The sequence below is a fragment of the Bos taurus genome, chromosome 8 (assembly GCF_002263795.3).
Source record: "Bos taurus isolate L1 Dominette 01449 registration number 42190680 breed Hereford chromosome 8, ARS-UCD2.0, whole genome shotgun sequence".
Classification (NCBI taxonomy): Eukaryota; Metazoa; Chordata; class Mammalia; order Artiodactyla; family Bovidae; genus Bos; species Bos taurus.
The window spans coordinates 45,453,838-45,474,800 of record NC_037335.1 but is presented as its reverse complement, the minus strand read 5'-3'; the positions used below and the strand labels follow the sequence as shown (position 1 = coordinate 45,474,800).

At 41.3% G+C, this 20,963-nt stretch overlaps 1 protein-coding gene across 1 annotated transcript in view; it reads right to left on the bottom strand.

The window, feature by feature from the left end:
• The window catches only part of ENTREP1 (endosomal transmembrane epsin interactor 1), a 76,684-nt gene extending 57,663 nt beyond the window's left edge, over positions 1 to 19,021 (bottom strand). The window contains exons 1-2 of the mRNA XM_024996163.2: positions 18,611 to 19,021; positions 5,274 to 5,330 (exon numbers count right to left, since the gene is read on the bottom strand). Coding sequence (XP_024851931.1) covers positions 5,274 to 5,330; positions 18,611 to 19,009 — 456 coding nt within the window. The 5' untranslated portion in view covers positions 19,010 to 19,021. The remainder of the gene's footprint in view (positions 1 to 5,273; positions 5,331 to 18,610) is intronic.
• Positions 19,022 to 20,963: the final 1,942 nt, after the last annotated feature.

The following is a 20,963-nucleotide window of genomic DNA, read 5'->3' as shown; positions in this document are numbered from 1 at the left end:
CTGGTGGAAATGAACATCTAAAGTTAAAACACCTTCCAGGTAACTAAAGAGGATTTTGGACACCTATAATATGAGAGCCAGAAGGACTCTTAAAGAGAGTGTTCTGAGTTCTCATTTTATAGAAGGGGAAATCAAGAGATTTCCCCAAGACCATCCAATAATTAGTGGTAACATGTCAGCATTAAAATGCAGGTTTCTTGAACTTTCAAACCAGGGAGTTCATTCCAAATTATTAACAACCGTGAAATGTACTTGAAAGAACCAAACTGCACAAGCCAGAGCTTCAGAGTTCCTTTTATAAATGTACAGATTCCTGAACTGTGCCAAGGTATTCTGCCCTCCTCCTGTTCTTTATATCATCAGGAATGAAAGGGCCACTACCTATCCTGCACCATAACCCACCTATATGTATATTTCTGACTATCTAGTGATGCCAATTTGTCAATCTCTTTTGACAAAAGGGTCTGGATGTTCCATTACTCTTCCTGTGAGGCACAATAAGATGGAAAGAAACTGGATCCCCAAATGGTTTCATGAAGCAGGACCATCTTACCAGCCTAGCCTAGTGGGACCATTAGCTGAGGGGGAATAAAATCTCTGTATACGTTATGCATGCCACATTTTGAGGCTCTTTGGGGAATGAGGTTTTACCCTAAATACTATAATCTTGAAGTTAGAAGAGAAACTGATGGATCATTTTCTAAAAAGAGCCAACTCGCTTACTTCTCCTATTTTTAGTCTAGAGTTCAAATCAACAGGACCTGCAGTTGAGAATAAACCACATACATAACCCCAGAACATCACTGGGGAAGAATCTTCTTCATTCTTGGTACTAGAGAATAAAGCTGTTTTTGATAGTCATTGAAGGTCATATTCATCCCCTCTGTTCCAAACTGACAAGAAAAATAAAAATAACTATAGCTCAAATTAGCACTTCATAAGCAACCAAAACTGTAGGCAGCATGCCTGACTGGGCTTTCACAGTGGCGACTCTTACCAAGTATACCACCAAAGAAAAACACCAGTCACTGAGGTTGCTGCCCCAGAGTGAGACCCTTCCACTCCCTCAAACAGAAACCAATGAGTCTTAATCTTTGAGTTTCAGGAGGAAGCTGCAAAGAAAAAAAGAAAAACAAAGGCTGACCTCTAGTAGAACTTCAGCCTCGTTATATGTTCATTGTAATGCATTAGCATGCTATGACACACCACCAGCACCATGACACTTGATGATGGCCATGACAACAACTGGAAAAGCCCATGCAAGGACTGAAAAGAAGAGCTGCATTAGTTCCAGGTCCCCTGGAACTTGTTACCCCATTCTTGGATAACACATGGGTATTCTATCCACTCTTTCCAATGCCCTCCCTTTTACCTCAACTCTCCAATACATTTGGTGTCTCTCACCCAAACTGGGTTGAGAAGTTGATTTGTGAACTAGGTTCCCTCTTCTCTATCCTCTGTCCATCAATTAAAGCTTGTACTATTCCAGTCTTAGCATGGTTTCATTACTGACTGTGCAAATCCAATAAGAAAATAACTTCCCTGGCTGAGACAGGGGCTCTCTACCTGGGATATCAGGTCCAGTCAACCCATTCTGCAACTATCTTACCAAGACAACTCCATTTTCCAACTGAGGTGCCTAGATAAGACAGTCTTTGAGGTCATTCCCAGCACTGAATCTATGATTTCTAAACAAATCTACAATATTTTATTAGAATGAAAAAATGAATGATAACTAGAAAAAAATAAAACCATCTTTTAAAAATGTTTAATCTTAATGGAAACTATACAAGTATTTTTGATAGAACACACACACACAAATGCACACACATACACATACCCCCAATTCTAATTCCAGTCATAGCCAAAACAGATACAAACATTCACAAAGTATCTCCCAACATTGTATTTTGTTCTGGCATCTGAGTATTTTATCAATAAAAGGAAGGACTTTTATTTTATCAATAAAAGAGGACTCAGTAAATGGAAGTTTCCAACTCTGAGTTTCCATGAAAACTAGAGTTTGAAGGAACTAGGTCAAACCAACCCTTCTTTGTTCAAACCAGTATAAACCTGATGTAATCACTGAAACAAACAAAAAGGAGCACAAATGCAAACAGCTCTGAAAAGGAAGTGCTCAAGTGTTCTAGACCAGTGTGCCCACAGCAACTCAAAACAGAGAACAGCCTGCCACTGGAAAGCCCCTGAAAAGCCAAAATACTCCCTAACCCCCCTAAAGCTAAAAGCAGGTAAACACAAAGTTCAGAGAACAAAAACAAGTGAGAAACATTTAGGACAAAAAGAGAAACTTTGAGAACCAGCCCAGAACCTAAACAGCTTATTGGTTGCAAGAGTAACCCCACTGTTCAAAAATAAATATGTCTTGAGCCCACTGGTCCTGGGGAGAGACCCCTGTCCTCACAGAACTGACTGACCATCTACTGGGGGTCACAGGAGAGGTCCACCCAGCAAAGCACTCAGGCTGCTCTCAGACCGAGGAGCCAGTACTCAGAGGTTGGGACCCAGTGAGGGGCATGGAAGAGGGGCCACTCAATCAGGGTGGTTCAGGAAGGTATCTCTCTCCCAAAATGACTGCTGAGCTGAGACCCAGAAGAGGAGGCAGCTAAACAAACAGCTCGGGGCAGATGGTCCTGTTCTCTGAAGGACAGCCTGGCTGTGCCAGGGTCAGAAGGCGCCTCTGTAGGTAGAGTGTGGGATGTGCAGGTGGGTAGGGCTGTAACTCGGACCAGCTCAGCTGGTGGAAACACATGGGCACTTCTGGTTTCTCTAATGAACACAGCTTCCCACTCAAATCATCCAACCGCAGATTCCCTAAACTCACAAAGGGCAATGCTTGTGCGGTTAAAAAAAAAAAAGTATCCACTGGCGGGGGGAGTTGGTGGGGGGGGGTGGCAGAGCCACCCCATGGTGTCACTAGAGTATCCTCTCTGTTCAGGAAAGAAAACTAGACACTGGAAAGTCAAGTGGCTAGCTAGGACTCAAACTAGGAGTGTCTGACTGGCACATCAGTTTTTTTCATTTTGCTTTTTTACATAACAAAATCATTTGGCACAGGTTATAATGATATACAATTAAGATTCACACAGACTGTTTTTTTTCCTTTATTATACTGAGTAAGGTTCAATGGGCTTCCCTCGTGACTCAAGATGGTAAAGAATCTACCTGCAATGAAGGAGACCAAGGTTTGATTCCTGCACTGGGAAGATCCCCTGGAGAAGGGAATGGCAACCAACTCCAGTATTCTTGCCTGGAGGATTCCATGGACAGAGGAGCCTGGTGGGCTACAGTCCGTGTCTAACTCGCCAAGAGTTAGACATAACTGATTAACACATACATAAGGCTCAAATGACCTACTGATACACTCAGAAAGTTTTCCTTTGCACAATTCCTGTCAATTAACTTATCTTCTTTATAAATTGATGTTAATTAACATTTCAAAATAATCACTAAATGGCCTTCTAAATATTCTTAACAGTCAAAACACAGAAGCTCAAATGTCCAACAGACTCAACAACCAAAGGTAATACAGAAATATGACAAAAAGCTACTTAGCAATTCTAACTGATAGGCATATGAAATCCTTGCTCAGGAAAACATAATAGCTACTGATATGAACTTAATTTAATGTTAAACAGAAAAAGCAGGCACAACATGATACGCACAAACTGGTTACAACTTTGTCACAAAGTTCATATACTTATCAACAAAGATGAGAAATACATTTTTATTGGGGTTATTTTCAGTTAAAATTGCTTGAGCTCACAGAATAAATTCACAAGGCACCTTTCCATAAGAAAACAGTGTTAAAGAAAGAAATGTTTTAAAAGGTGGACTTTCTTAATATCTATCTAGAACAAGTAGTCACTCTCCTCACCATTTGAAATTTTAAAAGTACAAATAGCATTAGATTAGATAGTTTTCTGCTTTTAATTTATTTAAATACTTGAGGGTCACTGAGCATTTCAATAATGACCCAATGGAAAAGGACAGTGCAAAGATGACGCATATAGTGAAATACTAGCATAAACACTGAACACCGTCAAACATTTTTCTGCAGAGACTGTAACCTAGAGAGTTGTTGCAAAACAAACCCCAGCACATGCCACAAGATTCATCCAAAGCTTCCTTTTCTCCTATCCTGCTGTCTAATATATTAAAATACTGCATCAGTAATTTGTTCCTTCTGGAAATATTAGCAAAGAGATGTGAAATGTTATAAAATGTTGCCTGCATTGTCTTCTGGGTCTGAAAACTCTCCAGGTTAGTTTTTCAAGACCATCAACACAGTACCATTATTCTCATTGTATTTTAAAATGTGCTTCTCCTCCTTGTATGTAAGAATTTAACTAGTTTTATATTTGTACCCATCACCTTGCAAACAGTAGTCTGAAGGACGACAGTCTGGCTATATTAAGTATATTTACAGAATGAATTTAGAAAATCATTTAATCCTATTTTGAAATGGATGGGAGAAAAATAAGAGGAGATGCAATACAGAAAAAATAATTTAAAATTATACTTCATATCAAATTCCTAGATCCTCTACCTCATGCTTGTACGTTAGCCTCTCTGCGCATTTGTCTATTTTTTATAACATTTACTGATCAAAAGGACACAGCAAATAAAAACAAAGGATGAACTGTACACTTTAAAATGGTTCATTTTATACTATGTGAGTTTTACCTCAATACCTTAAAAGAGAACAAAGTCTACTGCCATGAAAATATATGTGATAAAATATAATAGATGTGATAAAGAGAGAATATAGGGAATCTAAGCAAGGAATTTCTGAGATTATCCAACCAAAACATTATAACAATAAAAAATAATGTATTCATGATTGAAGCTGAGATTTCCTTTAAAAGAATGAGAAAGAAAAAGAATGTGGAGAACCTCCTCAAGACTGGCTAAGAATTGATAATTGTTGAAGTTGAATGACCGGTACAGGGAGTCTATTATATCATTCCCTCCACTTCTGTGTATGTTCAAAATGTTCAGAGTAAGCCGTTTAGTTTTGCTTTGCTTTGTGTTTGTTATATCTTTACAATAGAGCTAATCCTAGAACTTGAAACACACGTATAGCAAAATTATCATCTCACTTTACTGTTATGAGAACATCTGGATAACAGTGTCCATTGTTAACTTATTTTTTTAAGGAACAAGAAAGCTTTAGCATTTCAACAGTTTGTTTCTATAGACTTCATAAATTGCACATTTTACAAAGGGTAAAAATTTATAAGATCAGTACATACCAGGAGTATCATAGGTCGCTTCCATGTTGTTAATCCTATGATTCCAGAGAGTATCACCTACAAGGACAAACAGTATCAGAAATCTAGAAAAGTTCCAATAACTAATTCCCAATCTCTAAAGTATATATATATATATATTTTTTTTTTTTTGAAACACATATGGTCAATTTATTTCTAACAAAAGAACCAAAGCAACTCAAGGTGGAAAGATCATTGTTTCCGTAAATGGAGCTAAAATTGATATTCATACAGGAAAAAAAAATGAACCTTGATCCCTACCCCACAACAAATATAAAAATTAACTCAAAGTTTATTGAGATCTAAATATAAATGCTAAAGCTTATGAAACTTTTAGAAGGAAACATGGAAGATTACCATCACGACCATGGGAATAAGCAAAGACATTTTAAAACTGAATTACATCAAAAATCAAAAACTTCTTAAAAAGCAACATAGGTTGGAGATAATGTTCTCAACACATATATCTGACAATGAGTTATACATAGTATCCATTAAAAATTCTCATGACTCAATATTAAAAGCAAAAGACTTGAACAGACACTTTACAAAGACATACAAATGGTCAATAATCACATGAAAAATTCAACATCATTAGTAATCAGAGAAATACAAATTAAACCGCCATGAGATAGCACTAATTAACCACTATAAATGGCTATAATTTTAAAATTCTGACAATGCCAAATATTGAGAGAATATGGTGAGAACGTGGAGCAATCAGAAATTTCATTCATAAATAGTGGAAGCATAAAATGATGAAGCCACTTTGGAAAGGTCTCTGGCAATTTCATATAAAAACTAAACCTATATCTCTCTTACAATCCAGCATTCCATTCCTCATTATTGTACCAAGAGAAATAAAAAACAAATGTCCACCAAAAAAAGACCTGCACAGAATATATATAACAGGTTATTCATGATAGCCAAAAACTAGAAACAATCGAAATATCCATCCAAGGGTAAACAAATTATAGAAAACCCGTAGGAAAGAATACAACTCAGCAATGAAAGAAATTACTAATACATCTAACAGCAACATGAATTTCAAAAACATGATCCTGAACAATAGATACCAGGCATAAAAAAGCGTACTTCCTGCTCTGATTCTATTTACAAAAAGTTCTTTTTTTTTTTTTAATTAATTTTATTTTATTTTTAAACTTTACATAATTGTATTAGTTTTGCCAAATATCAAACTGAATCCGCCACAGGTATACATGTGTTCCACATCCTGAACCCTCCTCCCTCCTCCCTCCCCATACCATCCCTCTGGGTTGTCCCAGTGCACCAGCCCCAAGCATCCAGTATTGTGCATCGAACCTGGACTGGCATCTCGTTTCATACATGATATTTTACATGTTTCAATGCCATTCTCCCAAATCCTCCCACCCTCTCCCTCTCCCACAGAGTCCATAAGACTGTTCTATACATCAGTGTCTCTTTTGCCATCTCGTACACAGGGTTATCGTTACCATCTTTCTAAATTCCATATATATGCGTTAGTATACTGTATTGGTGTTTTTCCTTCTGGCTTACTTCACTCTGTATAATAGGCTCCAGTTTCATCCACCTCATTAGAATTGATTCAAATGTATTCTTTTTAATGGCTGAGTAATACTCCATTGTGTATATGTACCACAGCTTTCTTATCCATTCATCTGCTGATGGACATCTAGGTTGCTTCCATGTCCTGGCTATTATAAACAGTGCTGCAATGAACATTGGGGTACACGTGTCTCTTTCCCTTCTGGTTTCCTCAGTGTGTATGCCCAGCAGTGGGATTGCTGGATCATAAGGCAGTTCTATTTCCAGTTTTTTAAGGAATCTCCACACTGTTCTCCATAGTGGCTGTACTAGTTTGCATTCCCACCAACAGTGTGAGAGGGTTTCCTTTTCTCCACACCCTCTCCAGCATTTATTATTTGTAGACTTTTGGATTGCAGCCATTCTGACTGGTGTAAAATGGTACCTCACAGTGGTTTTGATTTGCATTTCTCTGATAATGAGTGATGTTGAGCTTCTTTTCATGTGTTTGTTAGCCATCTGTATGTCTTCTTTGGAGAAATGCCTATTTAGATCTTTGGCCCATTTTTTGATTGGGTCATTTATTTTTCTGGAGTTGAGCTGTAGGAGTTGCTTGTATATTTTTGAGATTAGTTGTTTGTCGGTTGATTCATTTGCTATTATTTTCTCCCATTCTGAAGGCTGTCTTTTCACCTTGCTAATAGTTTCCTTTGATGTGCAGAAGCTTTTAATTTTAACTAGGTCCCATTTGTTTATTTTTGCTTTTATTTCCAATATTCTGGGAGGTGGGTCATAGAGGATCCTGCTGTGATGAAATGTCAGAGAGTGTTTTGCCTATGTTCTCCTCTAGGAGTTTTATAGTTTCTGGTCTTACGTTGAGATCTTTAATCCATTTTGAGTTTATTTTTGTGTATGGTGTTAGAAAGTGTCCTAGTTTCATTCTTTTACAAGTGGTTGACCAGATTTCCCAGCACCACTTGTTAAAGAGATTGTCTTTAACCCATTGTATATTCTTGCCTCCTTTGTCAAAGATAAGGTGTCCATATGTGCGTGGATTTATCTCTGGGCTTTCTATTTTGTTCCATTGATCTATATTTCTGTCTTTGTGCCAGTACCATACTGTCTTGATAACTGTGGCTTTGTAGTAGAGCCTGAAGTCAGGTAGGTTGATTCCTCCAGTTCCATTCTTCTTTCTCAAGATCGCTTTGGCTATTCGAGGTTTTTTGTATTTCCATACAAATTGTGAGATTATTTGTTCTAGCTCTGTTAAAGTATATATTTTTAAAAATACATGAAATTCAAAGGCCTTTACCTCAAACATTTAATATTCCTATTGATTACATGGGCCCTGGTAGACCATCTTGGACTATCTTTCATGTCCATGGTCCTAAAATGTTTTCACTGACTGTATGTTTTTTCTTAAGGTCAGTTAAGAACACACAAACAGAAGGAATCAGTATTTCCCATCCAGGCTTCTGGCCCCCAGTAGCACCTAATCTGTAGCCAAAGTCAGCCTCATAAGAAGAACATTTGGGGCTTCCCTGGTGGCTCAAGGGTAAAGAATCTGCCCATCAATGCAGGGGACAGGGGTTCAATTCCTGGTCCGGGAAGACGTGGAACAACTAAGCCCATGCACCACAACTACTGAGCCTGTGCTCTAGAGCCAGTGAGCCACAGCTACTGAAGCCCGCTCACCTGGAACCCATGCTCCATAAGAAAAGCCACTACAGTGAGAAGCCTGCATACCTCAACTAGAGAATGGGCCCTTTCACCACAACTAGAGAAAGTCCAAGTGCAGCAACAAGACCCCGTGCAGCCATAAGTAAAAAAATAAAAGTCGTTTTTGTTTAAAAAAGAAGAAGAATGCCCGGCCACAACCCTCCCTTCATTAGGTGGGTACCCATCCTACATGCGTGCGTGCTAAGTTACTTCAGTTGTTTCTGACTCTGCAACCATAGGGACCGCAGCCCTCCAGGCTCCTCTGTCCATGGGATTCTCTAGGCAAGAATACTGGAGCAGGTTGCCATTTCCTTCTCCGAGGATATTACCAACTCAGGGATAGAACTCACGTCTCTTAAGTCTCCTGCATTGGCAGGTGGGTTCTTTACCACTAGTGCCAACTGGGAAGCCCCATCCTTCATGGGGCAAGTCAATTCCTCAAAATGGTAAACAAGGCCTTTCAGGATCTTCTCCTGCCTACTTCTCAAGCCTGGTTTCCACATACCCTGGTCCACCCACCACACACCCTCCTTCCAGGCATACTTGTCTTTCCTCAGACTGGCTAGGCTCTAGACATTCTAGGACTCCGTGCTTCTCTTTGCCACTGAAATCTCTCAGCTCCCCTCCACTCTCCTGCCTGAGAACGCCTATGCATTCTGCAAGGTCCCAACTCACAGTCACTTTCTCTGTTAATCCTTATTAATCTCAACACCTCACCCTCCTAGAAGCCCTTTACACATAATTTTTCTACCCCCAAAATATCGTATCATTTTTGTCTTGCCCACTGACTGTGAACTCCTGTCTTGTCTCTCTGAATCCCCAGCTCCTAGTACAGCACTTGTCACACGATTGGCAATTTGAAAATGTTCTTGAACACTTATTCCACAAAGGGGGCGGGAATACAGTGAGAAATATCTCATGTTGCAGAATGATATGTCAGTAAACAACCTAAACATCCTCAGTAAAGAAGAACCAGCATTTTGCCAAAGCGCAAGGTGGAAGCCACCATCAGCCCTTTAAATAAAACAGTTCATAAGCAAAGTATGAGCAAAGTAATTATTCAGCCCAGGGACATTCTGATGCCATCGGAACACATTTATCTTTGTGTATGCAGTAAAGTGAATCTCCTGAAGGCAGTTATGAGGACTTTCTTTCAAATGCACTTTTTACCAAAATCACTCCAATGCACTATTTCACAAGAACTTCTTTAACTCTAAGGATTACAGGGCCACTTGAAATCCAAAGCTCATAGGCCTGCTTGCAACACTCTCAATTCTCCATTTATTGACTGCAGGCAATCATTTCACAACAAACCAGCAGAGGACAAGTCTACCCACTTATATCGAGGACGAGAAATACATATGGGCAGACAGGGGACTGCTTCTTTGTATATATCTAGGTTTAAACATACTATCAGCAGCCTGTTTTGTGCACTATATACTTTCATCATCTTAAATTCAATAGGATATTTCCTTCCTTTAAATGATTTCTTCCAGGAAACATACTTGGTGGGGCTCGTCTAGACCAGGGGTCCCCAACCCCTGGGTGAGTACTGGTCTGTGGCCTGTTAGGAACCGGGACACACAGCAGGAGGTAAGCAGAGGACCAGTGAATGAAGCTTCATCTGTATTTACAGCCACTCCCCACTGCTTGCATTACCGCCAGAGCTCTGCCTCCTGTTAGATCAGGGGTGGCATAATAAACATAAAGAGCATCAGTCATTCTGAAATTATCCCCTCCCCATCTGTGGGAAAAACTGTCTTCCACAAAACCAGTTCCTGGTGCCCAAAATGTTGGGGACTGCTGGTCTAGAGGGCCTGGGCTGCTTCTACTTACAACCTGGAACTTGAAATCCATGAGGCCTTGCGGTTCAGGTTCCCTACGTGGATTTTAAGTATACACACACAGGCACAGGGGTGTGATTCTTACCAAAAAAATCATAAAAGACACTCCTCCTCCTCTTCTTTTTATCTCTCAACAAATACTTCACTGGAAATCACTTCATGCTTACCGGACTAGCTCTTATTCATTTCCATTTAATGGCTACATAATATTCCTTTGTATAGCCAGCACCTAATATATTCAATCATCTGCATATTCATGGGTATTCACTCTTTTTTCAATTTATTACCCTTACTAACAATGTTGCAATAAACATCAAGGACATATATCCTTACAAACAAGTGCTTTTCATTTCTGGGACATTTACAAAAAAGTCCCAGGAGTAGTATTGCTAAAGTTGAAAGGAGCATATGTGTATAAATAAATACATGAATAAATAAAATATTTCGATAGATTGTGACAGAAACAATTTCAAATGAAGGGTCTCTGGGACAAAAGAACTAAGCTTTCTTTATTTTTTTCTTTTAGGGAGAACTTAGCACATATGAGCAAGTGAAAGTGAAGTCTCTCAGTCATGTCTGACTCTTTGTGACCCCATGGACTGTAGCCTACCAGGCTTCTCCATCCATGGGATTTTCCAGGCAAGAATACTGGAGTGGGTTGCCATTTCCTCCTCCAGGAGATCTTCCCAACCCAGGGATTGAACCCAGGTCTCCTGCATTGTAGGCAGATGCTTTATCATCTGAGCCACCAGGGAAGTCCATGTATGAGCAAACTAAATTTAAAACATAATTGTTAAAAAAGTACAAAATGTATTTGACAAATAAGAAATATCAATAATCTCAAAATATATATGACAAAAAAACGTTAAGACCTCAGTAGTAAGAAATAAAACCTTATTGAACAATATTAAATAAAGATCCAAATAAATCAAGACCTATACCACATTCATGAGTTGGAAGACAAAATACTTAAAGATATCATTTCCATTTGAATTGTTCTGCAGACTTAGCACACACCCACTTTAAATTTCAGGAGGATTTTTGCAAACAGCACTTTTTATGGATGCTTCAAGAAACTATATTCCAGTCGTAGGTGGGGAGTTGTTCAGCCCTGAACCCTGCAACAAAGTCTCACGCCAGCTTCTACTCAGTTTCTCCCTTTCTTTAAGCTTAAGTAAGCCCTAACACATGAGAGAAACTCTGTGACTGATGAGATGGAGAAGGGGAAGCAGAGGAAGTAGGACTGCATAGGTAGAAGCCCTGGAATGTTGAACAAAAGTGTTGCAGCTAGGGATGAATCCTTTAAGAGCTCAAGACTTAAGAAATGGAGGTTCACATTTTGGGGAAAGGTGTGGAATTCATGATTGGGGAGAGGGGATGGGACGTGAAAAGGAAGATACAGTGTATTCAATACCTCCACTCTCCTCAGGGGCAGCAGCAGCTGGACTTGCATCAGAAGGGACTCAAGAAGGGCCCTAACACTGGCCTTTCATTACTCCATAATGCTACTATTTGTTCAATTGTGTTTTACACTCACTCACAATCTCATGAGGACTTGGATCTCTGAATATTTACTCAAGTATCACTAAAGGCTGCTCATAGGGGCACTCAGTTAGTTATGGCCGGAGTCAATGAGTGAATGAGTGGATAAAGAATAAATGAATGAATGAAGGTCAAAAACAGGAAATCAACTTGCTCAAAGATGACTGTGTAAGCCTAAACACACTTTCACTCCTGTGCTTCTTAAAAGAGTAGAGCAACAGTAAAAAGCAACTCCATTAGCATTCTTTCTGCCCAGTGCAAGATACAACATGCTCTGAATAAATAGGGAAGAACCTATTTTCTAATATCAAGTTATCTCTATATTATTATAATGAGATTTATTACAAGTTTGGTTTCACTCACTTGAAACCCACTCCTTGTAGCTCATAGTGAAAAGCAGAGACCTTTCTTTTTTTCTAACATTGTAAAGAAGGATATTTAGATACTCCAGGCAAGAATCATTGTTACCCACCATATATTGTGAATGTACCTGAACTTTTCAGCTTAAAAATCAAATCACTAAAGTCTAAAGCATATATTAATAATTCTACTACCCTATTCTTCTGTTTTAATCCATTAACACATGCGTACTCAGTCACTTCAGTCACGTCTTTACAACCCCACGGACTGTAGCTCACCAGGCTATTCTGTCCATGGAATTACCTGGCAAGAATACTGGAGTGGGTTGCCATTTCCTGCTCCAGGAATCCAATAACATGCTGCAGTGCAAAAATGTTCTGAACTCTGAATTGTTCATTGAAAGTTGTTGTATCTAAATACAGAGTTAAAAAAGGTCATATTATAGACATCCCATATTTACCTTGTAAAAAAACACAATATTCACACCTCTTAATAACCTATCTTGCCCTATAGCTTTTATATTGGGAATTTTTTTTTAATGTATATGTGCATGTATCATTCTTTATCTGCCCAGGGCAACTCAGTAAAAGATCTGACAAAGTGGACAACTGGGTATTTCTTGTGTATGCTTGTTGGTTACCACAATATCCCACAGAACAAAACACAAAAACTAATCTGTTCACCTTACCTTAATTAAATATTATCCTTATGTTTAAAAAACACTGACAGAAGTTCTAGTATGTACCAGGCCTGGTGTTAGTGCTCAGCAACAAAGCATTTTCCTAAATGTTCTCTAATTATACTTTAACAAAATCAACTCTGAGGCAAGAATCATCTCACTCATTTTTATAGATGAGTAACTGAGGCTGAGAGGCTGAACATTTGCTCAAGAACTTATGACTCTGCTGTTGTGTAAAATAAAGGACCAAAGAAAATGAAATTCATCTCAAAGTTTATACTTTAAAAAACTGCTGCAATATTAAAGTAGTACTTGATGACCACGATAGAAAAAATGTATGTACTATTGTTTGGTTGAGATTTTAGAATTTTTGTGTTAGTTTCCCCTTTGAACCATTCACTTTTTACATTTTGTCATTGTAAAACTTTTTAAAGATTAACCTTAAGCTTCACCAATGTCTGTGTCTTTATAAGGAACTGGAATCTTGCCAAAGAATCACAGAATCAAGGGAGGAGTGACCATGAGCTCAGGTCAGTGACTTCAACACAGAGACATGAATGATGATAAATGCCATTAGGGTCCCCAGAGAAGAACAAAAAATAGTAACTAATTCTCTACCACTTGCCTGAAATATCTCCCAAGGATCCTACATGTCATTAGGGTCAGGAATTTTGGTTTTTGAGGGAGACAGAAAACAATGCAATTCTCTCTACTCTTTCATTAACCTAAAAGTGTGGTAGGCTGGTCTCTTTAATCCCAGCGGGATCTAAGTAATATTAACTAACTATGCCTCCAAACCGGGAGCCAAGACAGCACGGACTGAACACGGACATTCAAATCCTCCCTGTGCCACCCACCTGGATCAAACTTCAGTATGTTTTTAAAGTGTCTAATCTCTTAGCTTCATGAACTTCGGGAATAATAATAGATTGAGTCATTAGTCAAGGACATCATCAAGGAAACAGATGATCATAGAGTGCCCCCCCAAAAATAAGCACATTAAAAACACTCCCTTCAAGTTGCTGAAAGTTAAGAATGTGAAGTATGGGGAAAGAGTCTTTATAGGACTTGCTAATTCTTAAATATATATTACAACAGGTAAAATACGCCTTCACGGTTCAGACAAGTGAAGGAAGCCTCCAAATCTCAGGCTGAAGGTGAGACTAGTTACAGGAGTATACATTGGAAAATATCCTTAACTACAGTGTGTTTAACAAAATGGTCCTTTCAAAAAAAAAAAAATTAAAAAAAAAAAACAAAATGGTCCTTTCAAATGAATCTGTTGCTGTTGTTGTTTAGTCCCTCAATCATGTCCAACTCTTTGCAATCCCATGGAACACAGACAGCAGGGTTCCTCTGTCCATGGGATTTTCCAGGCAATAATAGTGGAGTATGTTGCCTTTTCCTTCTCCAGGGGATCTTCCTGACCCAGGGATTGAACCCCGGTCTCCTGCATTGCAGGCAGATTCTTCACCATCTGAGCCAACAGGAAAGCCACCAGAGAAGCCTCAGATGAATATATTTGGCTCTTAATTTTGTATCAAATATATGAGCAAAACTTTTATTGAAGCCAAAAGATTTGCTGATTTAGTTGCTATAGCAGACTCAGGCATATAATGGTTATTCAAAACTTGAAATAGGATATCTTTCTACTGTGTTCTTACGTGGGTTTGAAGTAACCTTAGACTTAAGTTGGCACTTGGAGAAGGCAATGGCACCCCACTCCAGTACTCTTGCTTGGAAAATCCCATGGACGGAGGAGGCTGCAATCCATGGGGTCGCTAAGAGTCAGACACGACTGAGCGACTTCACTTTCACTTTTCACTTTCATGCACTGGAGAAGGAAATGGCAGCCCACTCCAGTGTTCTTGCCTGGAGAATCCCAGGGACGGGGGAGCCTGGTGGGCTGCCGTCTATGGGGTCACACAGAGTTGGACACGACTGAAGTGACTTAGCTTAGCATAGCACATAAGCTGGCACTGCCACTCAACTACCTACTTTCATAGGCCAGTCAAAATTCTGAGTGATAAATAAAACATTATAGCCATACAATGGATGCTCATTTGGTTATAAACAGAAATGAAGTACTGATACATGCCACAACATGGATGAACCTTGAAAATGTTATACCAAGTGAAAGAAGCCAGGCACAAATGACTTCATTTATATGAAAGGTCCAGAATAACAAATCCATAGAGACAGAAAGTGAGTAGTTGCTTGCTGATAAGGGAGTAAGGGAGAAAAGGGGTGTGCCTGCTAATGGGTACAGGGTTTCTTTTGGGAAGTGATGAAAATTTTCTGAAATTGATCATGGGGGTGGTTGCAAAACTGTAATTTAATAAAATTCATTGAATTGCACACTTTAAACGGGTGATTTAAGTAGATTTAAATGGAATGTGAATTATATCTCAACAAAAGTGTTCATTAAAAAAATTCTGCAAGCTTCAAGTCATAATTTTTTAAAGTTTTCATAAAAACTTTAGCTGTAATTAAATTAGTTACAATGTGCTATCAAGCCCTTCCCCTTTAACTATTAAGTCTCTTTCTTTTAGAAATACATTGTGACATAGTTAATGTTGAAATTACAATGATGGAGATTTGCCTTAAAATAATCCAGTGGGTGTTACAAAGGGAGAATGAGTCTGAGTATACAGTGATCGTGTAAGTGTTGATAACTACTAAAGTTGGGTAATGGGTCACTGGTGGAGGGTGGTCATTATACTATTCTTTCAACGTGTGTTGAAATTTAAAATTTTCACAATAAAATAGTAAAGTGGAGTGAGGTTCTTAAGACTTCCTGGTCACTTCTACGCTATCTCTCTAGTCCACTTAGATTTTCTTTTTAAAAATACAGATGTACTGAAATACAGATAAAATGATGTCTGAGGTTTGTTTCACAATAACACGGGAAGTGAATCTGACAAACAGACTGGAGAGCATGCTGAAACTCCTTTCTACCCTGCTTGGAAAGCCCATCCTTCTGGAGTTAACAGAACACAGAGGGAACTCCCTGGTGGTCCAGTGGTTAGGACTCCACACTTTCCCTACCAAGGACCTGGGTTCAATCTCTGGTTGGGCAACGAAGATCCCACAAGCCACCCAGTGCAGGGGGAAGAGGAGGACACACAGAGCCAGCAACAGAACCAGGAAGAGGTACAGATAAAAGAGTGTGCAACAAGTGGGTTAGGGGCATATGAAAATTCACTGTACAGTCTTTTAATAAATTTAAATTTTTCCATAAAGAAGAGTTAAAAAAAAACAACAAAAAACCACCTCTCACACACACAAATTCAAAAGGTATGCTACTGCTGAGACTCTTGTCCCGCAAAAGAGTTATGGGACTTAAGGCCATTCTCAAATCCTATTCCGTTGTTCTGGACATGCAGTATCTGTTGGTTCTGTTGTCACCGCAAATTCTGAAGACAACCTCAGAAACAGGCCACAGAAAATAACAGTTCCAAGTTTCATATAGAGCTGGGGGGCATAGAGTGGAAAAAGGACCCTATAGAAGAGACTTAGTTCCAAATCACTGATTCTTTCCCTGCTCTGGTTTGCTGGGTCCTGGGGACAAGAACATGCCCAGCCAGCAGGCCCAAACTAGTAGCCTTTGCCATCTGATGCGTGCGTGTGTGCTAAGTTGCTTCAGTTGTGTCCGACTCTTTGTAACCCTATGGACTGTAGCCCACCAGGTTCCTCTGTCCATGATATTCTCTGGGCAAGAATACTGAAGTGGTTAGTTCATCAAATCTAACCATGGCTCAAATGACATCTAAAATGCATTTACCTCTGATATAATTCACAATAGTACACTGATTTAGGGGTTTAATTTTAGGAGAGAAAAAATAGTTTTCAATAATCCTAAACTAGCTATCTTTGACAAGAGATTATGATTTTACAAAGAGCAAATCCCTAAAATATAGGCAAGAGTCACTTCTGGCCCAGGGTACTTAGAGAAATTAAATGCACCCATTATTTGGCTGAATTTAGTCTGACAAGTGGACTAAGAAGCAAGACAGATCCAACCCCTACCTACCCTGTTGAGAATATTCCTCCCCATGAAGTTTTAAAGAACTCCCAGAAGCCTGTGGGAGAGCCCAAGGGCAGGGCTAGGAGGGGGGATTTCTTTTATATGTTGCACATATAAAAGATTGTGAATTCCACCCACCATAGCACAGGCCGTACCACAAGATCATCCAGCATCAAAATAAGGAGAACAAACTGGCATCAGTTTAAGTATAAAAACCAGGCCAGGCTCTACATACCTAATGTTCTTACAGTTCTTATTCAAACAATTACTTTGGGTTCAATTCGTTCTCCCTATAATCTTAAAATTCTTTGGTTCCCATGTGGCTCCTTGATAAAGAATCCACCTGCTAATGCAGGAGAATGCAGGAGACCCTGATTGGATCCCTGGGTGGGGAAGATTCCCTGGAGGAGGAAATGGCAACCCACTCCAGTATTCTTGCTTAGGAAATCCCAAGGGCAGAGGAACCTGGTGGGCTATAGTCCATGGGGTTGCAAAGAGTCGGACAGGAGTGAGCAACAACCACCACCATATTCTTAAAATTGGTCTTGAAAGTGGGTTTGTGTGGACTTGCAAGGACCACCCAATGCTTTTAGGTATCCTACATTCATTACAGATCTCAGTAAGAACTATAGGCATTGCCAGGCTTTTAGATTTAATTTAGAGAAAGACTGTTTGCTTTACATATTCATCTTCCACAATCACTTCACGAAGACCTGTTTCCAAGTCTCTCAATCCCCAACAAACATCAAGACACTGATTGCCTTGGAAGCTGTGAAATCTTTTGGAAGCAAGGATGCTCCAGGGCAGCACATTTTTGCCCGACATCAGCCTTCTCTGTTGGAGGCGCCAGTCCCGTAGGGCCAGTGGCAGAGCCGGGTAGACATCTCCAAGCTCATCCACATGATGGCTTCATGTTCTCAAGAATTAAATTCTGCCTAGCAGTTTGTTTGGCTCCGGGAACCCAGTGCGGGCCTAGGGCCCTCCTTTAACGACCAAGTACACGGCAAGTTAACACACACTGTTACTACCTCTTGAGCTCGTCCCCCAAACACAGTGGAGTTACTTTACACCAGACACTTCATGTTTACGTTTGCCTCAGTGCAGAATAAAAGAAGTGACGTGCCCCAACCTGTCACTTCATCCATCCCACAATACCCCTACTGTGTGCCTGGCACTGCTGATAAACTGGTGAACAAAACAGGTCGAGAGCCTTGCCCTCCCGGTGCGGACGCTGTCAGCGAAGTAAACACTCAATGGCTGAAAGAAGTTTACTCATTTTCTTCCCGCTTTTTTTTTTTTTTTTTTTTTTGCCACCGACCCCCATCCTTCCAATCTCCCCAAGGGCTGGAAATCAAGTTTATCCTATTAGTTTGACAGGAATAACAAAACCCGTTAGTCTACATGAAATAGACACCGTCCAGGTGCAACCCAATTCACCATGGAACTCCACTCTCTTTACGTCTTTTTTTGTTTTCAGCCTCAACGGCCCAAAACCTTCAACCAGTCTGAGAGGTTCTCCTCCCCAAGTGCAGCCCTGGGACGATCAATCACGAGGCAGTGGAGGGAACCGGCCCAAGATCCCTGCTCCCCGCGGTGAGCGGGGCGCGCGCGCGGCACTCACCGAGGAGCCGGCCCAGAACGGGCACGAGTTCTTCACCTGCGGGGAGCTGCTCAGCGACAGCGCCCCAAAGCTGAGTGCCACCATGCAGCAGCCCAGGATCAGCTGCAGCAGACCGAGCGACAACAGCAGGCGAGCGGGCAGCAGCGCGGAGCCCGGAGCTCCGGCCGCGGCGGCGGCCCGGCGAGAAGAGAGCGCAGGCGGCGCGGCCAGCACCCCGGTAGCCCCGCAGCGAGGCCGCGCCGGGGGCTGCAGCGCAGCCCGGGGCCAGCGCGGCCGTAGTGGGGGTAGCGGCGGCTCCTGGGCGGCGGCCGCCGCGGCGCCCGGGCCCCCGGCCTGCGGCCCGCCGGAGAGCCCGGCCACCGGGCAGCAGGAGCCCGGGAGCACCACAGGCAGGGACATGGACAAGCGGGGAAAGAGCGGCCGTTGGCAGCGGGCAGAGGGCGCGGAGAGGAGCCGCCAGCGCCGCGCTCTGAGCACGCGGGCGGGCTCAGACGCGGAGGGGGCGGGAAGAAAATGCGCACGGCCCAACCACTTGCTGCCGCAGCAGCCGCCGCCACCGCCGCCGCCGCCTCTGCTCCCGCCGGCCGCACCCACCTGCCAGCCGGCGGGTCGGCCTCCGGCCTCCCGAGCGCGCCCCACTCCCACACCCCGCCCCACTCCCACACCACGCACGCCCTGAGGTCCCGCCGCGCAGCGCCTGCACCCTTTGGGGCTCCGCCAAACCAGCGCTCTCTCCCGGGGCTCCAGAAGCGGTGCCCCAATTTTAAAACAGGTTCCCTCAGGCTAGGAGGGAACTGCGGTCTGTGCGCGGAGATATCGACAGCCAACAAGCTGGGGCGCGACAGGAGCGCCGCAGGAGCGCTGGGGACCCTCGCCCCTTTCCGGCCCAGCCGCGAGCGCGACTCTGGCGACCTTTCATACGAAGGCAGCCCGGCTTTAAACTTTTCCCCCGCCTAGAGGAAGGATGGCAGGAAGAGAGCTGTGGGTAACTTGGTGGGAAAAGTCTAAGCCTCAGGGTTTCGGGAAAGGACGACGCAGAGCAAAGTCACCGTTCGCGTGGGGCTTCCCGGCGCTGACTGCTCTGCAGCCCCTCCGCCTGGGAAGTTGGGAGGTGGGGAATGAGGGGTAGGGGTGCCTTCCTGGCACCGACGTAGGAGTGGGCAGGAGGCCAAGGTTTCCTTGGAAGTATCCGGCATCCAGAAAGACAACCAACGGCCTGGAGCGTTGGCAAGGGTTACTATATACACTCTGTGGCCGTCTCACCTTGACTCCTGAGCTGTATTAGCCATCATCTGGTAGAACATAGAATCCCAGACTTTCAAAGAAATGGCCTCATAAAATTCTAATCTGTTTTTGGTAATTTATAAAATATATTTAGAACTTAAAAAGAAATGATTTGCCTTTGTAAAATTTTATTTCCTAATGGTAGGAATTCTTATGTGTTGAAAGTGTTTTTATACATAAAATGATTATAATAGAATTTTTCCAGGTTAAGAACCAGAGCACTGTCACTCTGCAGAAAGTCAGTCTCATTATTAGGTGAGTAATAAGTAAGGGGAGGGTATTTTATATCCTCCTGCCCACCAAACCAAAGGAAACGTGTATCCGTTTTTATGCTCTGCTTACAAAGGCTGTATTTATTTTGTTCATTACTTACTGCAACTCACAATGGAATGCACTGCCAATGTGCATGTGTGTTTACATGTACACTTTTTGAATTATTAAAGCACCTGTGATTAATAGTCTCAAGGACTTCTTTTACAAACTCCTTTTGGAAATAAACTTCAAATCCTGGAAAGAAAAAAAGGAGTTGTCTTTTAAAATAAACGTTTGAAGTATGTGATTTCATGCACTTTAAAACATCGTACGGTAGGTATTCTTAAATTGCAAGTAATGTTAGATTGAAAGTTTCTCGTGTGCCAGATTATACATTTTAATTTATGCACAAGCTTAAAGGTATTCAGTTTTTAACATTCTACTACATTGTATAATGTAAAAACGTCTAATTGAGTCTTGAGAAACTCTGTCAGCTAATAAGTTTATTCCGCTGGTCAGTCTCTGACACCCAAAATGAAACGTACTGTCAAAAATGTATTCTTTGGGTCTGTGTAGGTTGGTGCCAGAAATCAGATACCCTCCTTTCCTTTAGATGTTTAATGGCTGAAAAGGGAGAGCTCCAGGAGAGCTGGCGGTCTGTTTCTTGGTGTGGATGCCAGTTCCATGGGTGAGACTCATTCTGAGCAAATTCATGGTGTTGTACTTTGTGCAGTACTCTGTTTTTTATATTTAAATATTTTCAAATCTTTCTACATACTTTACCCTTAAATTTTTGTCTGTTTCCCTATATAGAAAC